This window comes from Ostrinia nubilalis, chromosome 14 (genome assembly GCF_963855985.1).
Source record: "Ostrinia nubilalis chromosome 14, ilOstNubi1.1, whole genome shotgun sequence".
NCBI classification, from domain to species: Eukaryota; Metazoa; Arthropoda; class Insecta; order Lepidoptera; family Crambidae; genus Ostrinia; species Ostrinia nubilalis.
Genome location: NC_087101.1, coordinates 10,290,057 through 10,306,851, shown reverse-complemented (window position 1 = coordinate 10,306,851; position 16,795 = coordinate 10,290,057). Strand labels below are relative to the sequence as shown.

The window sequence follows — 16,795 nt, the reverse complement described above, 5'->3', positions numbered from 1 at the left end:
ATGTGGAAGACCAAGACATTCTCCAGCTCGCTGACACAATAAGAGTTAATTATAAGAAAGCCTGTGCATTATTGAAGATACCTTCAGCAAACCCTTACGATGAAGGGGTCTCATTCTGAAGGTAATATATCTATAGTCTGGTCTGCAAGCACGTATAATTTTGTCCAATGACCCCAAGCTATCCATCCTTATCGCTCGCGCGTAATTATGTTGCTGTCGTGCTCGCATACTCACTGCGAGCGCTCGTCGCACAGTCGCGACAGCAATATAATAACCCGCGAGCGACTTCAGCTAAAATACCTATTATAGACATTAGGTATACAAGGCAATTGGAACAAAATACTCTTCTATTTATCTTGATACCACAGTATTCATTCATAAATATTTACACACAGAATATTTGTTACAGAATCTAAAGAAACAATGTCTAAGGTCCGCCGTCATCTTGACTCAATCGTTACATTCCTAAACCCCCTGCTACCACTAGCAAACTGTCATATGGTGGAGTTCTTTACCCAAAACCACTGGGAGACACTTATCCCTGGTAATCTGAAGTCCTCACTGGATGCTCTAAGTTTAAATGACGCTGTGAATTACTTCTGGTCTCTAGCAAAGGGACAATATATTAACGGTAAGATCGTAGTTATCATTTGGATTCTGTACTTAGTTTATGTAAACTCTGGTTTACAATTTTATTATAGTAAGTTTTTATTGTAAAGTTTATAAGTATGATAAATGATACTTTAGTAGGTGTACATAAATTTAGTTCCAATTAATTGATATTTGAATTGTGACTTATTGCATCATTTTAAAATATACAATCATTCCAGACCATTCCGAACTTGGAAAATGGATTGAGGAAGCAAAGTCAAATTGTGTAACAGTCAACAATGAGTACTGCATATCTGCTGAGCAGTTGCACACCCACATCCAGAGCTTGGGTGGTGACATCAAACCAGAAATCAAAGTGAAGGAGTTCATGAATAATAAAAAGAGTTATGAGGTACAAAACGTCAGTATAATACATATTATTATAAGCATCTCTGTAATGCCACAATGTTAGTCTTTTGAGACTACTTGTTACATTCACATGTCAATTTTCATGGCAATTAATACGAAAATGACGTCAGAAAAGTAACCCATGTCCCAACCTGGTAGCATCCCTGTACGAGGCATGTTCGGCCTCGTGCTGCGTGGAAGCTGGCCGCGGCCTCTTTCCCGTGGCTCTGACCCTGGGCTACGGCATCCTAAGCGAAATAGTAGGATGTTCAGTATCTCTCTTTTTATGTCCCGCCTGGTAGCATCGCTTTCGGTCATGTACGGCCTCGTTCTGCGTGGAGGCGGGTAACGGCCGCGGTTACCTACCCGTAGTCCTGATCGTGGGCTACGACATCCCCAGCGAATAGAATAGTACGATGTTCAGTATCTCTCCTTTTACCAGGTCCAAACAATGTCCCGCCTGGTAGCGTCCCTCTACGAGGCTTGTTCGGCCTCGTGCTGCGTAGAAGCCGGTGGAGGTCGCGGCCACTTGCCCGTGGCTCTGACCCTGGGCTACGGCATTCCCAGCCTCACCATCGACTGCGATGAGAAGACGCTGACCTCGGCCGCAGAAAGGATCAAGATCATTCAGGTAAGTTAAACCAGTCAATTTAATCTATATTTATAAAAGCGAAAGGTCACTGACCGATTGACTGACTGACTTACTCACTCATCACGTCTCAGAAACTACAAGTGCTAGGAGTCTCAAATTTTGCATGGGGGTTCCTTTTAGAACGTAGGTGCTCACTAAGAACAGATTTTACGAAACTCCACCCCTAAGGGGGTAAAACGGGATTCACGCGTACGAAATCGCGGGTGGCCGCTAGTTCAGTATTCAGTAATCAGTATACAGCAGATCCAATCCTCAAAAAAAATCTGGGATGTGGTGAACACAACCATCTCTCAATAGAAGTGTGACTGTGTGACGTCACAAGTCTTTAGCGACAATAGCCCTGTGGTGTCAGTGTCGGACTGACCGAATCGATATTCGATTAACGCAGGTCTGAATCCCGCCACTGCTTCGGGACTACTCATTACGTTGAATAGTGGATACGCGACTAACTACCTATATTGGCAGATGAAAGAAAAATGAGCTAAAATAAAAAAAACAATTTTACGTAATCAAATTAAAATTGTGGAATCCACGTGAAACGTTAATTTGCTGTTATTGCATATAACCACGTAGGCGTATCAAGTTGCTCAGAAATGACTGATCGACATAATCCCGACTCGTAAATAAAGACGCCCACTCGTATCGAACCCACACAACAAGTTTAATTTGGTGTTTTTGTGCCTCTTATAGTCTAATAATAAGCAGCTTATTTGCAACAGTAGCTAAATACTACGTAAATAAAAAAAATGTTATAAAGATTTTAATAATTCATTAATTAAGTAATTAAACTCAGAATGACTGCGACAAGCCCCGATGGCCGTGCCGATGGCTGTCTCGTAATTTTCTATTTCTTATCGTTTCAAACTGTCTGAAAGTTATGTGTTTACAACAACTCTTTAGTTTTAGAGGTTCAGGATTCAATTCCCAATTGAGACACATAATCTAAAATCACTTCTTTATTACGAGAAATCCCAGATAAGTTATCAATAAATTTGATAAGCCAAACATAAATTACTTTATGCTGTGCCTACACTAAGCAGTCATGCGTCGTACTCTTTTTCAACCGACTTCAAAAAAAGGAGGAGGTTCTCAATTCGACCCGTATGTTTTTTTTGTAAATGCATACCTATTTTCAACCGACTTCAAAAAAAAGGAGGAGGTTCTCAATTCGACCCGTATGTTTTTTTTTTCAACCGACTTCAAAAAAAGGAGGAGTTTCTCAATTCGACCCGTATGTTTTTTTTTTCTATGTTTGTTACGCGATAACTCCGCCAATTATGAACCGATTTGAACAAATCTTTTTTCGGCGTATAGGTAATACCTCAAGGGTGGTCCCATTTAAATTTAATAATAAAAAAACAACCCCCAAGGGTGGAAAATTGGGGATGAACTTTTTTATACGCAATATCTCCGCCGATTATAAACCAATTTGAACGATTATTTTTTGTTCAATAGGTATTATTAAAAGGGTGGTTTCATGCAAATTTGAAGAAAATATTTCACCCCCAAGGGTGGAAAATTGGGGATGAACTTTTTTATACGCAATATCTCCGCTGATTATGAACCAATTTGAACGATTATTTTTTTGTTGAATAGGTATTATTTGTGTTCACGCATTTGAAGTCGGTTTTATTTTTTTTTAAAGTTATAATTATACTTACATACATACTTACTCGTACTCGTAATAAAAGTACGTAAAGAGTATGTATGAGATCGCAAATAAGGTTTGCGATCTCTTAGAATAGGGTTTTAAAATTAAATACTCAATTCTAGAAACAATGGCACGCCATCGCAAAGAAGATAAAAGATGGCCAAGAAGAGAAAATGTCTAAAGAATCAAATCGGAACCTCCATCGGTTCGCAACCGCCTACGTCACCAGGCACACTGACCTGCGCGCAATAGTCAAGGAGAAATTTCCAGAAATGGAGCAGGAAGACGTGAAGTTACTACTGACGGGTAAGTAAAAAAAAAACAATGGTAAAATTCTCTAATATTCATCATAATCATCATTTCAGTCATAGGACGTCAATTGCTGAATATAGGCCTCCTGCAATGATTTCCAGATTGGCCGGTTGGCAGCGGCTTTCATCCAGCGCCTATCTAACATTCATACTGATATTATGTCTGTTACGCTTGTTAACTGTGGCTTCTATCAGTCAATTACTCTATCTACTGTTTTCACGTCCAAACTTTTTACCCTTTATGGATTAAAGCTATTTTTATAGCAAAAAATCCCAACTAATATTATAAATGCGAAAGTAACTCTGTCTGTCTGTCTGTCTGTCTGTCTGTCTGTCTGTTACGCTTTCCCGCTTAAACCTCGCAACCGATTTTGATGAAATTTGGCATAGAGATAGTTTGAGTCCCGGGAAAGAACATAGGATAGTTTTTATCCCGGTTTTTGAAACAGGGACGCGCGCGATAAAGTTTTTCTGTGACAGACAAAATTCCACGCGGGCGAAGCCGCGGGCGGAAAGCTAGTAAAGCTATAAAGGATAAGTAAAAAAGTACTATAATAAAAAAAAATATTTATGTAATAGCACCCGCGTGAAATTTAATTTGTCACAGATCATTATAATATAGCCTATATGTTATTCTGCTCTATAAACAATAATACTGTAAAGTTTGATCAAAATCCGTTCAGTAGTTTTTGCGTGAAAGAGTAACAAACATCCAGACATCCACACAAACTTTCGCATTTATAATATTAGTAGGATTAATGAAATGTTTTCGATCGGAATCGTTAATTAAGATTTCTGTACCGTCATATTACAAAAAATGGTAAAATGGTTTGACTTGGTTAGGCTGTTTTTAACTTAGGCTCTCTTATTTAGCGCGAAAACCTCATTTTTGGTTCGTGTACACGCACTATTAAGCTTGTTACTTATTTAAGCCGCCTACGAAACGAATAACGAATGCACGCGCATTATTCGGTTTACTGTAGCGCATAATGTGAGTAGCTCATATATCATGCCAAAACGCGTTGAAAAAACGAAAACATTCTAATCCTAAGAACCCTTTTAGGCTGGCTAACTTTGAGTATTCACTTACACAGTTTCAAGATAAGTCCTACTCAAACGTACATAATTTGCAACATAATTTCGACATTATTTTTAGCTGATCCCATACGAAGTTCGGCCTAATAAGAACAATTTCCATGCACAACATGTTTGTGCGGCGTCTGGTCAACTCCCCATTGGCCGGTATTCATGAGCTTCCACAGAAACTGCCTGTTTTAAATTAAAAGTTTAATGAGTTTGCCGCTAGGTATGAATAACGTCTAATGATTAATATTCCATGTAATCCATGTGCTAGAAATGAACGTAAAATACTGAGAAAAAAATTAACTCCACCTTAGGGAAATTATTGCAATCAGTTTATAACCCCTTAAAAAGTTTTTAAAGTTGTGAGGTTCGAAACAATGAACGTCATGCCTACGGTATACGGACATACATAGGTATATGGAGATATTCACAGAATAGTAAAATCGTGGACGCACACCAAAAACTTAGATATTAAACTCAACACATTGCATCACATGTATATTTTCAATTTCTTTTTGCATTTTTTTATAAATCAAAACAGAGGCTAAATTCATTGAGGTGTATTCTTCATTGCTGACATACACAATGCAATTAACGTTACGAACTTTCAAAGGGCTCCACACTCGCGGGAACCCAACTCCAAATATCTTCATATGCCAACCATTGAAGGCTGCGGTCTTCAAAGTACCATCTCCTCGCAGAAGAGTACGTTGTTCGACGTCGTTGACGAAGCCAGCTGATTGATGTCTTCCAAAAGGACTATGTTATAATATGAAATAGTTGTACAAAAACATTTCTCAATGTCTGTGTCCCATTTGAGAGTTAAACCCAAGATATCAATTAACGTTACGAACGTTCCAAAGGGCTCCACACTTGCGGCAACCTAGGTCCGGACTCGCTCCGAATCTTCACCAGCCAGCCCTCGACGGCTGCTGTGTTCAATGTGCCGTGCTGCTACCATCTCCTCACTGAAGACGTTGACAGCGAACTGTTTGACGTCTTCCAAAAGGGCTGTGTTAAAAGATAGTTGCACATAGCTATTTCAATTTCTGTGTCCCATTTAAGATTTGAACCCAGCATCTTTGAATGAAGGTATCAAATTAACGTTACGAACGTTTCAAAGGGCTCCACACTTGCGGCAACCTAGGTCCGGCCTCGCTCCGAATCTTCACCAGCCAGCCCTCGACGGCTGCTGTGTTCAACGTGCCGTGCTGCTACCATCTCCTCGCTAAAGACATTGACAGCGGACTGTGTTACGTCTTCCAAAAGGGCTGTGTTAAAAGATGGTTGCTCGAAGCTATTTCTCAATTTCTGTGTCCCATTTAAGATTTGAACCCAGCATTTTTGAATCAAGATATCAAATTAACGTTCCGAACGTTCCAAAGGACTCCACACTTGCGGGAACCTAGGTCCAATGTCTTCCAAAAGGGCTGTGTTAAAAGATAGCTGTCTCAATTTCTGTGTCCTATTTAAGATTTGAACCCAGCATCTTTGAATCAAGATATCAAATTAACGTTTCAAACGTTCCAAAGGGCTCCACACTTGCGGCAACCTAGGTCCGGACTCGCTCCGAATCTTCACCAGCCAGCCCTCGACGGCAGCTGTGTTCAATGTGCCGTGCTGCTACCATCTCCTCACTGAAGACGTTGACAGCGAACTGTTTGACGTCTTCTAAAAGGGCTGTGTTAAACGATAGTTGCACATAGCTATGTCTCAATTTATGTGTCCCATTTAAGATTTGAACCCAGCATCTTTGAATCAAGATATCAAAATAACGTTCCGAACGTTCCAAAGGACTCCACACTTGCGGGAACCTAGGTCCAATGTCTTCCAAAAGGGCTGTGTTAAAAGATAGCTGTCTCAAATTCTGTTTCCTATTTAAGATTTGAACCCAGCATCTTTGAATCAAGATTTCAAATTAACGTTCCAAACATTTCAAAGGACTCCACACTTGCGGCAACCTAGGTCCAATGTCTTCCAAAAGGGCTGTGTTAAAAGATAGCTGTCTCAATTTCTGTGTCCTATTTAAGATTTGAACCCAGCATCTTTGAACCAAGGTATCAAATTAACGTTCCGAACGTTCCAAAGGGCTCCACACTTGCGGCAACCTAGGTCCGGACTCGCTCCGAATCTTCACCAGCCAGCCCTCGACGGCTGCTGTGTTCAACGTGCCGTGTTGCTACCATCTCCTCACTGAAGACATTGACAGCGAACTGTTTGACGTCTTCCAAAAGGACTATGGAGTCGACCAGGGAAGGGCGCAAGGGTTTCCTATGTCGGAGCATTTGAGAGGTGAGGAAACTATTGAAGTCGAATTTAATAACAAATCAGTGATTACCCCTTCTATTCGAGTACACTAACCGACGAGCTCGTAGTAACAAAGTTTGTGAAAACAAGTGAACAGCTGATATATTCCGAAGTTGTAGTAACTTAAGCTATACGTAGTTGTAACGTATTTAAGTACCCTTAAAAAGCCTACCTACATTCATACTAATAAATAATTCGCTCTACATACACAAGTTTCATCAAACTACTGCACTGATACGCACTGAACTGATGTGCGTCTTGAATAACTATTGTTGTCACACCATGAAAGCCCCAATATCATCCCATCAATGCCATGTAAGCTCTCATTAATGTTAGTTGTCCGCACAGGCTACAACCTGGGTCGGAATGCCCGCATGCTGGCCGCACAGTCCATCGACCGAGTTGTGCATCAACAGCAGCTGCCTTCCAAAAGTCTACTGCACAGAGCCTTGCTGCAGGTTTGTACTTTTTTGTCAATCTATATCTATAAAAGCGAAAGGTCACTGACTGACTCACTCACTCATCATGAAATCTTAGAAAATACAAGTGCCTAGCACTCTGTCAGTCTCGAGTTTTGCACGGGGGTTCCATTCACTAAGACGGGATTTTCCTGGGTAACACGGGATCCACGCGTACGAAGTCGCAGGCGGCCGCTAGTATTGTTATAAATGTGAAACTGCCTATCCGTATTATGTTTCTAAATTTTCATAATGATATAGGTTCATAAATTAGATTTAAATAAAGGATATAAGCTAGCTTTTTTAAAATAAAGGTTTGAAATAAGTATGGGATTAAGTATAGTGTGTATGAAAAATCTAAAAGTGTTCAAAATCAAAAATCAAAATCAAAATCCATTTATTTGCTTGATAAGCGGTACAGCAGATTGTTGTTGGTTAATGTATAATTAGTAATGCGGCTTATAAAAGTTAAAGAAAATTTCAAAATGTATTAAATATCTGACGCATAAGAGTTTAATAATGGTACTTATTCGAAATAAATATCTTTATTTCATTTGAGAATTGACATCACGGCACCTAATCTAAGTAGGTGGTGCCCTCGGACCTTAAATGTAATAAGGCTCGTAATCCTTTAGTCAGCTTTTGTCGTCACTAGTCGGTGACTTTTAAAGATTTGTACGTAATATATGCGGTTTTATTTTGTCTCAGTAGGTACATAAAAAAAAATAGTTTGAAAAGATATATCTTTATTGCTCATACACAAAACTGCATAGACCATTTCCCACCCTACCATCTTTCTTAGAAATCTGAATTATTAGGTGACTAACATTAAATGAGTAATCAAATTGTTCTAAGAAACTGGTAACATTTGTGAATTAGGCGATTTTTGGAGTATCGAGTTAATCACCTATCTAAAATACAATGTAAGAAGTGGTAAGCAGGCTCACTTAAAATAAATAACGCACTGCTCATTTAGATTTTTCTCCTTTTTTTATTAACACTCCCTGTGTAATAAAAAAGGTTTTTTCTTTCTTCCTAATTTCTAATCTAGTAAATCCTAGAGATTTCGTAATCGATACGCTAACGTCATAAGAACAAGTAGATTCGAAATCGAAATAAAATTGCTAATGTAACAATACTTATCTAAAAGTAGTGTGTCTAACGCCCGTATTCACAAACATTACTATGAGGTCTCACAGTGCGCGTGGGTGGACGCTCAGGGTGACACACGAACCGATCGCAGAGCTCTATTCAACGCTGTGAGTTCGATTTGCTGCTTTACTTAAGCATTAAGAAGCATCGTTTGTGAATACGGGCGTAAGTCTTCATATAAATATGTACCTACGTAGCATATTTCTTACATAATATAAATGTGGTTACTACTATCCCTCTATATTGTCATTACCTAAACGATTCCGACCAATGGAATAACACAAACTTCGTTGTAATAGTAGTTTTCTTTTCAGGTGGTTGTTAAAAAGCTATTACCAGATTTCCCACTATCCGAGGGCAAATTAAAGCGCCTTTCGAGGTGTGAAGACTTCCAGGAATATTTCAGACAAGCTGACGCAACTTTGAATTTGAACCTCGCCGATAAATTACCGGACACTTATCTGACAGATATTTGCAAAGATATAGACTGTCGACAGAAGAAAATTGTGATGTTTTATTTGCTAAGACTGTGCTTGGCTCAAGTTATTGAAAGTGTTATATTGTTAGATAGACTTTTATTTTTGTGTGAGAATGGTTTTCAAGATGTGTATTTGGTTAAATTGTTCGATCCGGTATTGTCTCCTAGATGTCACAGTATTGTGGCTGTTAGATAGTAATAATATAGTTTTATTAAAGTATTATTAATAATAATAATGAAGTATTTGTATTATCATTGCTTGTTTTTATTTAACCTGTCGACTCTTGCTCATTTTCAAAATAAAAGGTTTTTTTTAAATTTCTGTTAACTGTAAAATACCTTTTTTATATCACATAAAAGTAATATTATTATGTCAGTGGATCGTAGTGATGGTGACAAATTAATTAACTGTCCAATGTATAGTATCGCAAGAATATCTCGTTCGCAAGCCATATTTCTCTGTAATCGAACGAAAACATCCAAGTTGAATAGCGATATTCGCAATACCGTTAGGTCAGCATGTCAAGGCACTGAAACTATGAATATGCATGAATCGAGCGAACTTCGTACCTGCTGTTGGGCCAACCCAATCGGAACAAAAGTGATATATTGACAGCACAACCTGTACAAAAGGAATAGTGATGCGAGATACAAAATACGAGCATTTTCCTCAACTCTACAGAATAAGGTAAGTTAAATAATAATTTATTCCGGGTGTAACTGACTGAAGATTCACAGTGATCTGATTAATATTCGTAATACTTAGAGTGAAAATAATTGCATAGGTATTTGTTTTATCAACAACGAGGAAGCTCTTGACCTGTATCTCACCTGATGGTAAGTGACGATCATTCCGAAGGTGGAAGCGAGCTTCACCCGGAATCCTCAACCATGGACGTCTCACCAAAAAACAATTTAAATGTTATCAAGAAATGGTCAAAATAACCGAAACAAGAGTAATTCAAACGCCGATATAAGCTCTATTTATTACTCTCAATAAAAGGCGTTTTCTTTACTTTTGATGAGCTTAGAAAAGATTATGTGAACCGTCATCAAAGTAAGTTCCAAGACACATAAATATCGTAAACTTTCCAACGGTTATCCCGAAAACAAAATTAATTAATATTTTATTGGCCTTGATAGAAGATTGTGGACGGCAATCGTCTATCAATCAGAAGTCTAATAAGATAGATCCGTGGCATTAATACATTTAAAAGGAATAAATACAGAGTATTCAGGTAATAAATTGCTTTAATATCATCATTACTCGTACTTATCTTTGAAGCTGACTTCGGTCACGTACGACATACAAATGAACCGTTACGTTATCCCTACCTACATGAATATCGAAGAAAATACGCAAACAAATATTAAATTAAAAAAGTTTTGATTGCCAATACAGTGCTTCATATGATCGATTCTGAAATGGTATCTATATTGACTTGTGAAAAATAATTTACTAATATTATAAGTACCTTCATAGATAGTGTGATGATTTACGGAAAAGTAATCTACTGTGAATACCCAAACTTCATCAACTTCTCATGATGTAAGTACCTAGTTACAAAACTATTTACGTATCTATCAAAATCAAACTTACCTACTTTTAACATAGATAGCAGGTTATTCTAACCATGGATTCGATTAATCCTTCAAGGCCCGCGAATCTACACAATAGATAATCAATTGTTATGACATTAATGAATGCCGTCTGGGACTCAAGCGGTTAATAGAGGTTAGTTAGAGGCATAATAATAATCCACCCACAAGGGTGACGACATCATAAAGGTAGCAGGAAAGCGCTGGACGCAGGCCCGTACCAACCGGGTAACATGGAAAGCATTGGGGAAGGCCTATGCTCAGCAGTGGACGTCCTATGGCTGAGATGATGATGATGATAATAATAATCAGATTTTTTAACAAAGGTTTTTGTATTTTGATTCAATTATTTTAGAATGAAAAATACGTTTCTACTTATTCAGATTTTTAAAGGAACATTCAGAAACCTTGGTTTACAGAACGATACATAACATAGATACAGGACTAGAAAAGTCAACAGTAAAGCCCAGACTAATGGAGGCAGGCACTTAAAATTTAAATGCCTCGTAGTTTACGGTGCACGTTAGCAGAAAGCAGCTTAGCGATAGAGAAGGGATGATACTTACATCGGTCATTCTGTTCATAGCTGTTGACTTTTGATGCAGAATTTTAGTACGTGCTATGGTAGCTCGTCACTAGAACACTGTCAGAAAATTACCTACTATGGCTGGGTTGCACCATCTTACTTTAACTTTAACAAACGTCAAAATCTGTCAAAAAAACACCGGTTATCATCACAGTTACAGTCAAAGTTAGGTGGTGCAACTCAGCCTTAGAATACTTTAAACTGGACCGCAATGAAAAAGGATCAGTTAGAAAATCTTCAATATCTTCAAAAGAACCTGACCTAGCTTTGTAAAATAAAGACTAAATGAATTCAAGCTTTTTATTTTTAATAAATAAATGTAAAATAAAATTGCGTAGTTTTTACAGATTTTGTTTTATGAAGAAGTTTTCTAAAGTTTTAAACATTTAAGTATAGTTTTAATTCTATGATTGGTCGAATTACCTATTAAGTTAAGTTTAACTAACTAAGTAAATAAGGGCTTTATGTTTGAGTTGAACTAACTTTTGAGCTTCGTATCAATAAACAGGTCTTTGAACCCTCTTTTAGAAAACTCCATTCAGCCTTAGAGTTTTATGAACCTCGACTTTGACTTCATTCAAAACTTGGATTGTGAAATATTTAAAGAGTTCATCATTTCGAAAGGTCATCTTTATTTTTAAGAAAATATTGTGTTATAAAGGTTACAACAAAGAATCACGGAAGGGATTAGTTAGTGGTGAATAGGGGAGCCCTCCCACATTCGGTTAAGCTTTCTGCTGGTAGATCTTACAAAATGCTTTGAAAATGAAATATAATATTTTATGCAATCAAGCAAAAAAAATGTTCGTACTAAATGTACAATTATCTTTATAATAGTTTTTAACAGCTTATAAAGAAAACTTAAGTGCGTTCTCGGTATTTCTGTTAAAATTTTCCATAAAAAAAGTTTGGCTTTCGTATCCGGGAAAAACGAGTATTGATAAAATAACAATAAAAAAAGTTTTAAAGAATTCTTGTACCGTATCATATCAAAACTTGGGACACCATTTAGGTATGTCTAATTTGAAATCATATCGTAGTTGTAGGTACATATCAGCTCGATACTTATTCCTCATAAAAGGGATTTCTTAAACATCAAGCCTTACGACACAAAAGTACCTATACAGAACAATAGTGTAGGCGTAAAACCATACAAGTTGTAAATATACTCAACATCAAATAAACCGCACCTTCCGCGACGCGAACTTTAACGATTTTCTTCTGACACAATCATGGTGCCCCAACAATATTGGTGTTATTTGAAAGCCCAATAAATACCCTTAAAGAAAAACACATTTAATTTCTTAATAAATTATTAACATATACCATAAATGTGACTTGAAAAAAATACCTCACTTTGGGCCCACCTATGGGATCAATTAGACCAATTTTTATGGTTATAAAACCAAATAATGATCTCACGTGTCCTCTTTAACAGATGGATAGCGATTAATCCCAACTTAACAGTTTTATAGCCATAAAAGTTGGCTCTAGCGTAACTACCTATTTTTTGAAGAAGTGACTCTGGATCCTTCTAATGACACATTTTTGGGGTAAAAACTTTTCCTTTAATGAAATGAAGGTTAGAACTAGGCTTTCAAATGGTGCCAATATTGGTGGGAAGTGGGGAAGCATACGTTTGAAAATGCTTGTCGCGGGAGGTGCGATTTATTTGATGTCGAGTGTATTAAAATAGAAAATTGTTTTGTGTCCCCATTAAGGACGTAGTTTTGTGTTGTAAGTTGCAAAATTCTGGCGTATTTTAAAGTAAAGTCTTACCTACAATAAAAAACAAAGCCATTAAGGCACCTTTGTTTTAACTTCTCGACCCTTTCAGAGCCACACAGACGTCGTCGGAACTTTAAACTTTTTTTTGTATAAAACTGCTTGAAAACAAAATTTTATGAAAATAGAGAAATGTGACCAATCGTCTTAGGTAACCATATCAATAAACCGAACTAGAAGGGTAATTAATTTATAAAACTGCAATTAATGATTGACCTGACCTTAGGCTTTAAAGTTTAAAAACTAACCTTTATTCAAACTGTAAGGTGTAATTGAATAGCGATCTTGTTTGTTTTAACAAATAGGAAAGTGCCAATTACTTAATTAAGTGTTTAGTAGCCTACTGTGAAGAATAAAAATGCTTAGGCGTAAATTATTAAATGTTTCCAATGTACCTAATTAAAAGGTTAACGTTTTCCCTGAACAATGCGTCAGGCGACCTTACATTTTTAGCGGGAAAAGTGACACCAAAATTACACGCGCTTCTCTAAAAAAAAAACAAATTAAGTCCGCGGAATAATTTTACTTTCGTTTTTGTAAATTATTTTTCCAAATAATTCATTTTCATTTATACTTAAACTGAAATATTGGACCAAGTAAAAGTTTTTTGTTTAGCAGTTTAAGTTCTTATCTATAATTAAATACTTGTTAGTTGTATGCAGTACTAACTTAAACCGTACCTTTAACATAATTCTACTATAAGGGTTCCGTTCTTCCTTTTGAGGTACGGAACCCTAAAAATAAACCAAACCATTTCTTAAAGCTAGAATAGATAGAATACCGACTGAAATACTGTACACCTACATTTCAAGCATCAGGTAAGTAGTTGGAAAACATCTTAAAGAAGCAAAACGCTCCTGTGGCTGCTTAAAGACAATTCCGCCACACCAACGTGTGGTTGAAGATTAATTAGTCAATTTTCAGTTTGGGTTTTCGGTGATTGGATGTGCGACGTGAGCTACAAATATTTGAATTCAGTTTTATTTACAGTAAGAGAAGATCTAACTTTGTCCAACTTAAATGTCTTGTTTTTACGAAAATATTACTAATTTAACGCTATTCGTTCCTCTCTGAAGCGTAAATATTGTCGATAATACAACTTCTCTGTGAACCATTATAAATAATAAATACTTAAATAAATATAAATAAATATCCTTGGACATTTTACACTGCGCTTCTAGTCCCAAACTAAGCAAAGCTTGTACTATGGGTACTAGACAACGGATATAAACATACTTAAATACTTTTTTTTTGTAAATACATATTATACATAGAAAACACCCAGTCCAATACAAACAAATATGTTCATGCACACAAATGTTTGTATACTGTGCGGGAATCGAACCCGCAACCTCCGGAATAGTAATCCGTTACGAACCACTACACCAAACGGCCGACAATTATGGTTCGTGACCATAAAATAAAACTCGTGTAGACTTTTTCTTTTTGCAGAAAACTTTCCGTATAAACCTAGTTGACTTATAAGCACATCAAATACAAGTGCACGAATATTTTAATAATGAAAACAGTAAGTTTAACTATGTTTTATTTTATTGTCAGTAAACATCGGGATATCCGCAGTTGGGATAAAATAATAATTAATGCCTTATGATTGAATATGTAGGTAGGTTTGAGAATCTCATAATTTTCCTTGAATTGAACTCGTAGGTTGTTCTATTGTTCTAAATGAGTCAGTGCCCAATACCTACCTACAATATTACCCTTACAATATTGTCAAGAACAGACAAGTGTTGATATAGGTATTCTAAACGATATGTAGGCGTAATTCACACAAATAATGACCTTTTTAGACAATGATGCTTTTCTAAGCACAATAAGTTTTGGTTAAAAGCTATCTTAGTACATAAATCACACCTTTTGGTTTCTGAAACCGCTATTTTTATCACGTTTCATGTTCGATTTGCAATATCGAGCTTAAATATATCTCAGAAGTTACTTTGGTACTTTCAGAGGAAGAAAAATGTATGGCCCATACATTTTTCTTCCTCTGAAAGTACAACATTATTTAGTGCAACATTTTATTTTTACCCATACAGTATGGGTAAAAATAAAATGTTGCACTTTTAATTTTCCCTGACGTCCTTAAACCCTTACTAATGAGTGCCCGTTTCAAAGTTGCGTTTTTGCTAGGATTTACTAGTTCTTTGACAGTTTCTTGGGATACTGAAGCCGGTATTAATAGAGCGATCACAATTTTTAAATGAATTTACTTGAAATTTATGAAAGACATTTTATGTTATAAGGTCCTAAGCTTCCTGCGCTGTTTCTTTGAAGTTGGCTGCAATCATATTAATTTTAGTTTTCAATATAATTCTTTAACGAACTTAAGTTCTAAGCATGGGACAGAGTCCTGGAAAAACGTTAAAATAAAATTTTACTATTTACATGTAAACAACATAGTCTCTAAGTATACACTCACATACTCTAAACTGGAATATTCGATTTTATTGTACAAATGAAACGATTTGTTCGATACAAACCAACTAGATAGTATTTCGGTATGTCCTGAACTCCTGACACAAGTATACAAATAGAATAATAAGTAATTTTTAGGAACGTATTACATCTTAAATTGTGTAGCCATAGCTCTACCGTACATATTATGTTTTTATTTTAATTCGATGCGACTCGCCTGCGACTTAACGAGAAATATTTTTATCGACATACTAATCAAAAGCTTTCGCACCAGTATAAAATGATGGCACTTCTAAGGATTGCTTTTTCACAACATACTTAGGTAGCCTATTCGGCAAAAGCGATAACTTTAAAGAGCCTTTGAACGCCTGAATGGATCTCACTGAAAAAAAGTACAAGAAATAGGTAATTTATTGGTAAATATCGTTCCAATTCTGCGTTAAGTGAATAGGTAGTATAAACAAGGAAGTATTCTGCATTTTACAAATGATCTAGTCTACAAAGGAGAGATTTTTTGTCAAATTAATAAATATTCTGAATAGTTCTGAAATCTTTGGTTGTGTAGCGTTTGTTTACTATAGTGTAAGTAGTTGCAAAGTTGAATAAAAATTTGACGTTAAGTCACTTTGAGATGACTTCTTAGTTCTTCAACTTCAAATTGCGCCCCCGCCTTTACACTATTTTTAGTGAGCTTTACATGGTGTGGTGGCTCGCTACTGTTCGTTTTTCAAGTTTTGATAGACATTACACATCGTTCTGTGCATGTACACACAAAAGTAAAGCTCAGTCGCCTTCGTAAGTTCAAGAACTATACCTGTGACTATACTCAGAAGTCTTTAGTTGTAGCACACATTTTAGTAGGTTTACCAGTGGGCGTGTCGCGAGTGCAGGCTCTCCCACGCTGGCTGTAAGCCCACTGAGCTTTTGTACTACTCACACCACACATGATTTATACTCCAAGATCCTATATGTCGTATAGGACACGGACTTTTTGTCAGGATATTATTAGGCACATTTCGTTGATAAATATCTGTGTGTGGGTAGACTTTAAGCGCACATTATGCACACTCGTAGTATTCTCAATGTCTTTGTGAATTATAATTAACTAGCTTATGCCCGCGGCTTCACCCGCGTGAAATTTTGGCTGTCACAGAAAAGGTTTATCGCGCGCGTTCCTGTTTCAAAAACCGGGATAAAAACTATCCTTTATCCGTTCCCGGGACTCAAACTATCGCTATGCCAAATTTCATCAAAATGAGTTCAGTGGTTTAGGCGTGAAACCGTGACAGACAGAGTTA

The 16,795-nt window shown here is 36.7% G+C and overlaps 3 protein-coding genes across 6 annotated transcripts in view; all 3 read left to right on the top strand.

Moving 5' to 3' along the window:
* LOC135077862 (probable methyltransferase-like protein 25) lies at positions 1 to 6,337 on the top strand. Of its 4 annotated transcripts, none has more exons than XM_063972400.1 (6): positions 1 to 121; positions 410 to 631; positions 831 to 1,003; positions 1,442 to 1,630; positions 3,425 to 3,608; positions 6,082 to 6,337. In XM_063972400.1, exons 1-6 carry the CDS (start codon positions 100 to 102, stop codon positions 6,174 to 6,176), a joined length of 885 nt encoding a protein of 294 aa, XP_063828470.1. In that variant the 5' UTR covers positions 1 to 99; the 3' UTR covers positions 6,177 to 6,337. The 4 variants fall into 4 exon arrangements, with proteins under 4 accessions (XP_063828470.1, XP_063828467.1, XP_063828468.1 ...); XM_063972397.1 differs by lacking the exon at positions 6,082 to 6,337 and adding an exon at positions 5,820 to 6,058; XM_063972398.1 differs by lacking the exon at positions 6,082 to 6,337 and adding an exon at positions 5,560 to 5,762.
* Positions 6,338 to 6,751: 414 nt separating this feature from the next.
* Positions 6,752 to 9,346, top strand: LOC135077860 (probable methyltransferase-like protein 25). The gene is made up of 3 exons (XM_063972396.1): positions 6,752 to 6,988; positions 7,352 to 7,461; positions 8,928 to 9,346. Exons 1-3 carry the CDS (start codon positions 6,970 to 6,972, stop codon positions 9,285 to 9,287), a joined length of 489 nt encoding a protein of 162 aa, XP_063828466.1. The 5' UTR covers positions 6,752 to 6,969; the 3' UTR covers positions 9,288 to 9,346.
* Positions 9,347 to 9,645: 299 nt separating this feature from the next.
* Positions 9,646 to 16,795, top strand: part of LOC135078128 (uncharacterized) — a 51,588-nt gene continuing 44,438 nt past the window's right edge. Inside the window, exon 1 of the mRNA XM_063972714.1 lies at positions 9,646 to 9,779. The gene's annotated coding sequence lies outside the window, so the exon portion shown is untranslated. The remainder of the gene's footprint in view (positions 9,780 to 16,795) is intronic.

Coding starts and splice junctions, on each gene's coding strand:
- LOC135077862 (XM_063972397.1), top strand. CDS start 100: ATGAAGGGGTCTCATTCTGAAG. Junction 1,004..1,441: donor ATAATAAAAAGAGTTATGAG/GTACAAAACGTC, acceptor TCCTTTTACCAG/GTCCAAACAATGTCCCGCCT. Junction 3,609..5,819: donor CGTGAAGTTACTACTGACGG/GTAAGTAAAAAA, acceptor AACGTTTCAAAG/GGCTCCACACTTGCGGCAAC.
- LOC135077860 (XM_063972396.1), top strand. Junction 7,462..8,927: donor TGCACAGAGCCTTGCTGCAG/GTTTGTACTTTT, acceptor TTTTCTTTTCAG/GTGGTTGTTAAAAAGCTATT.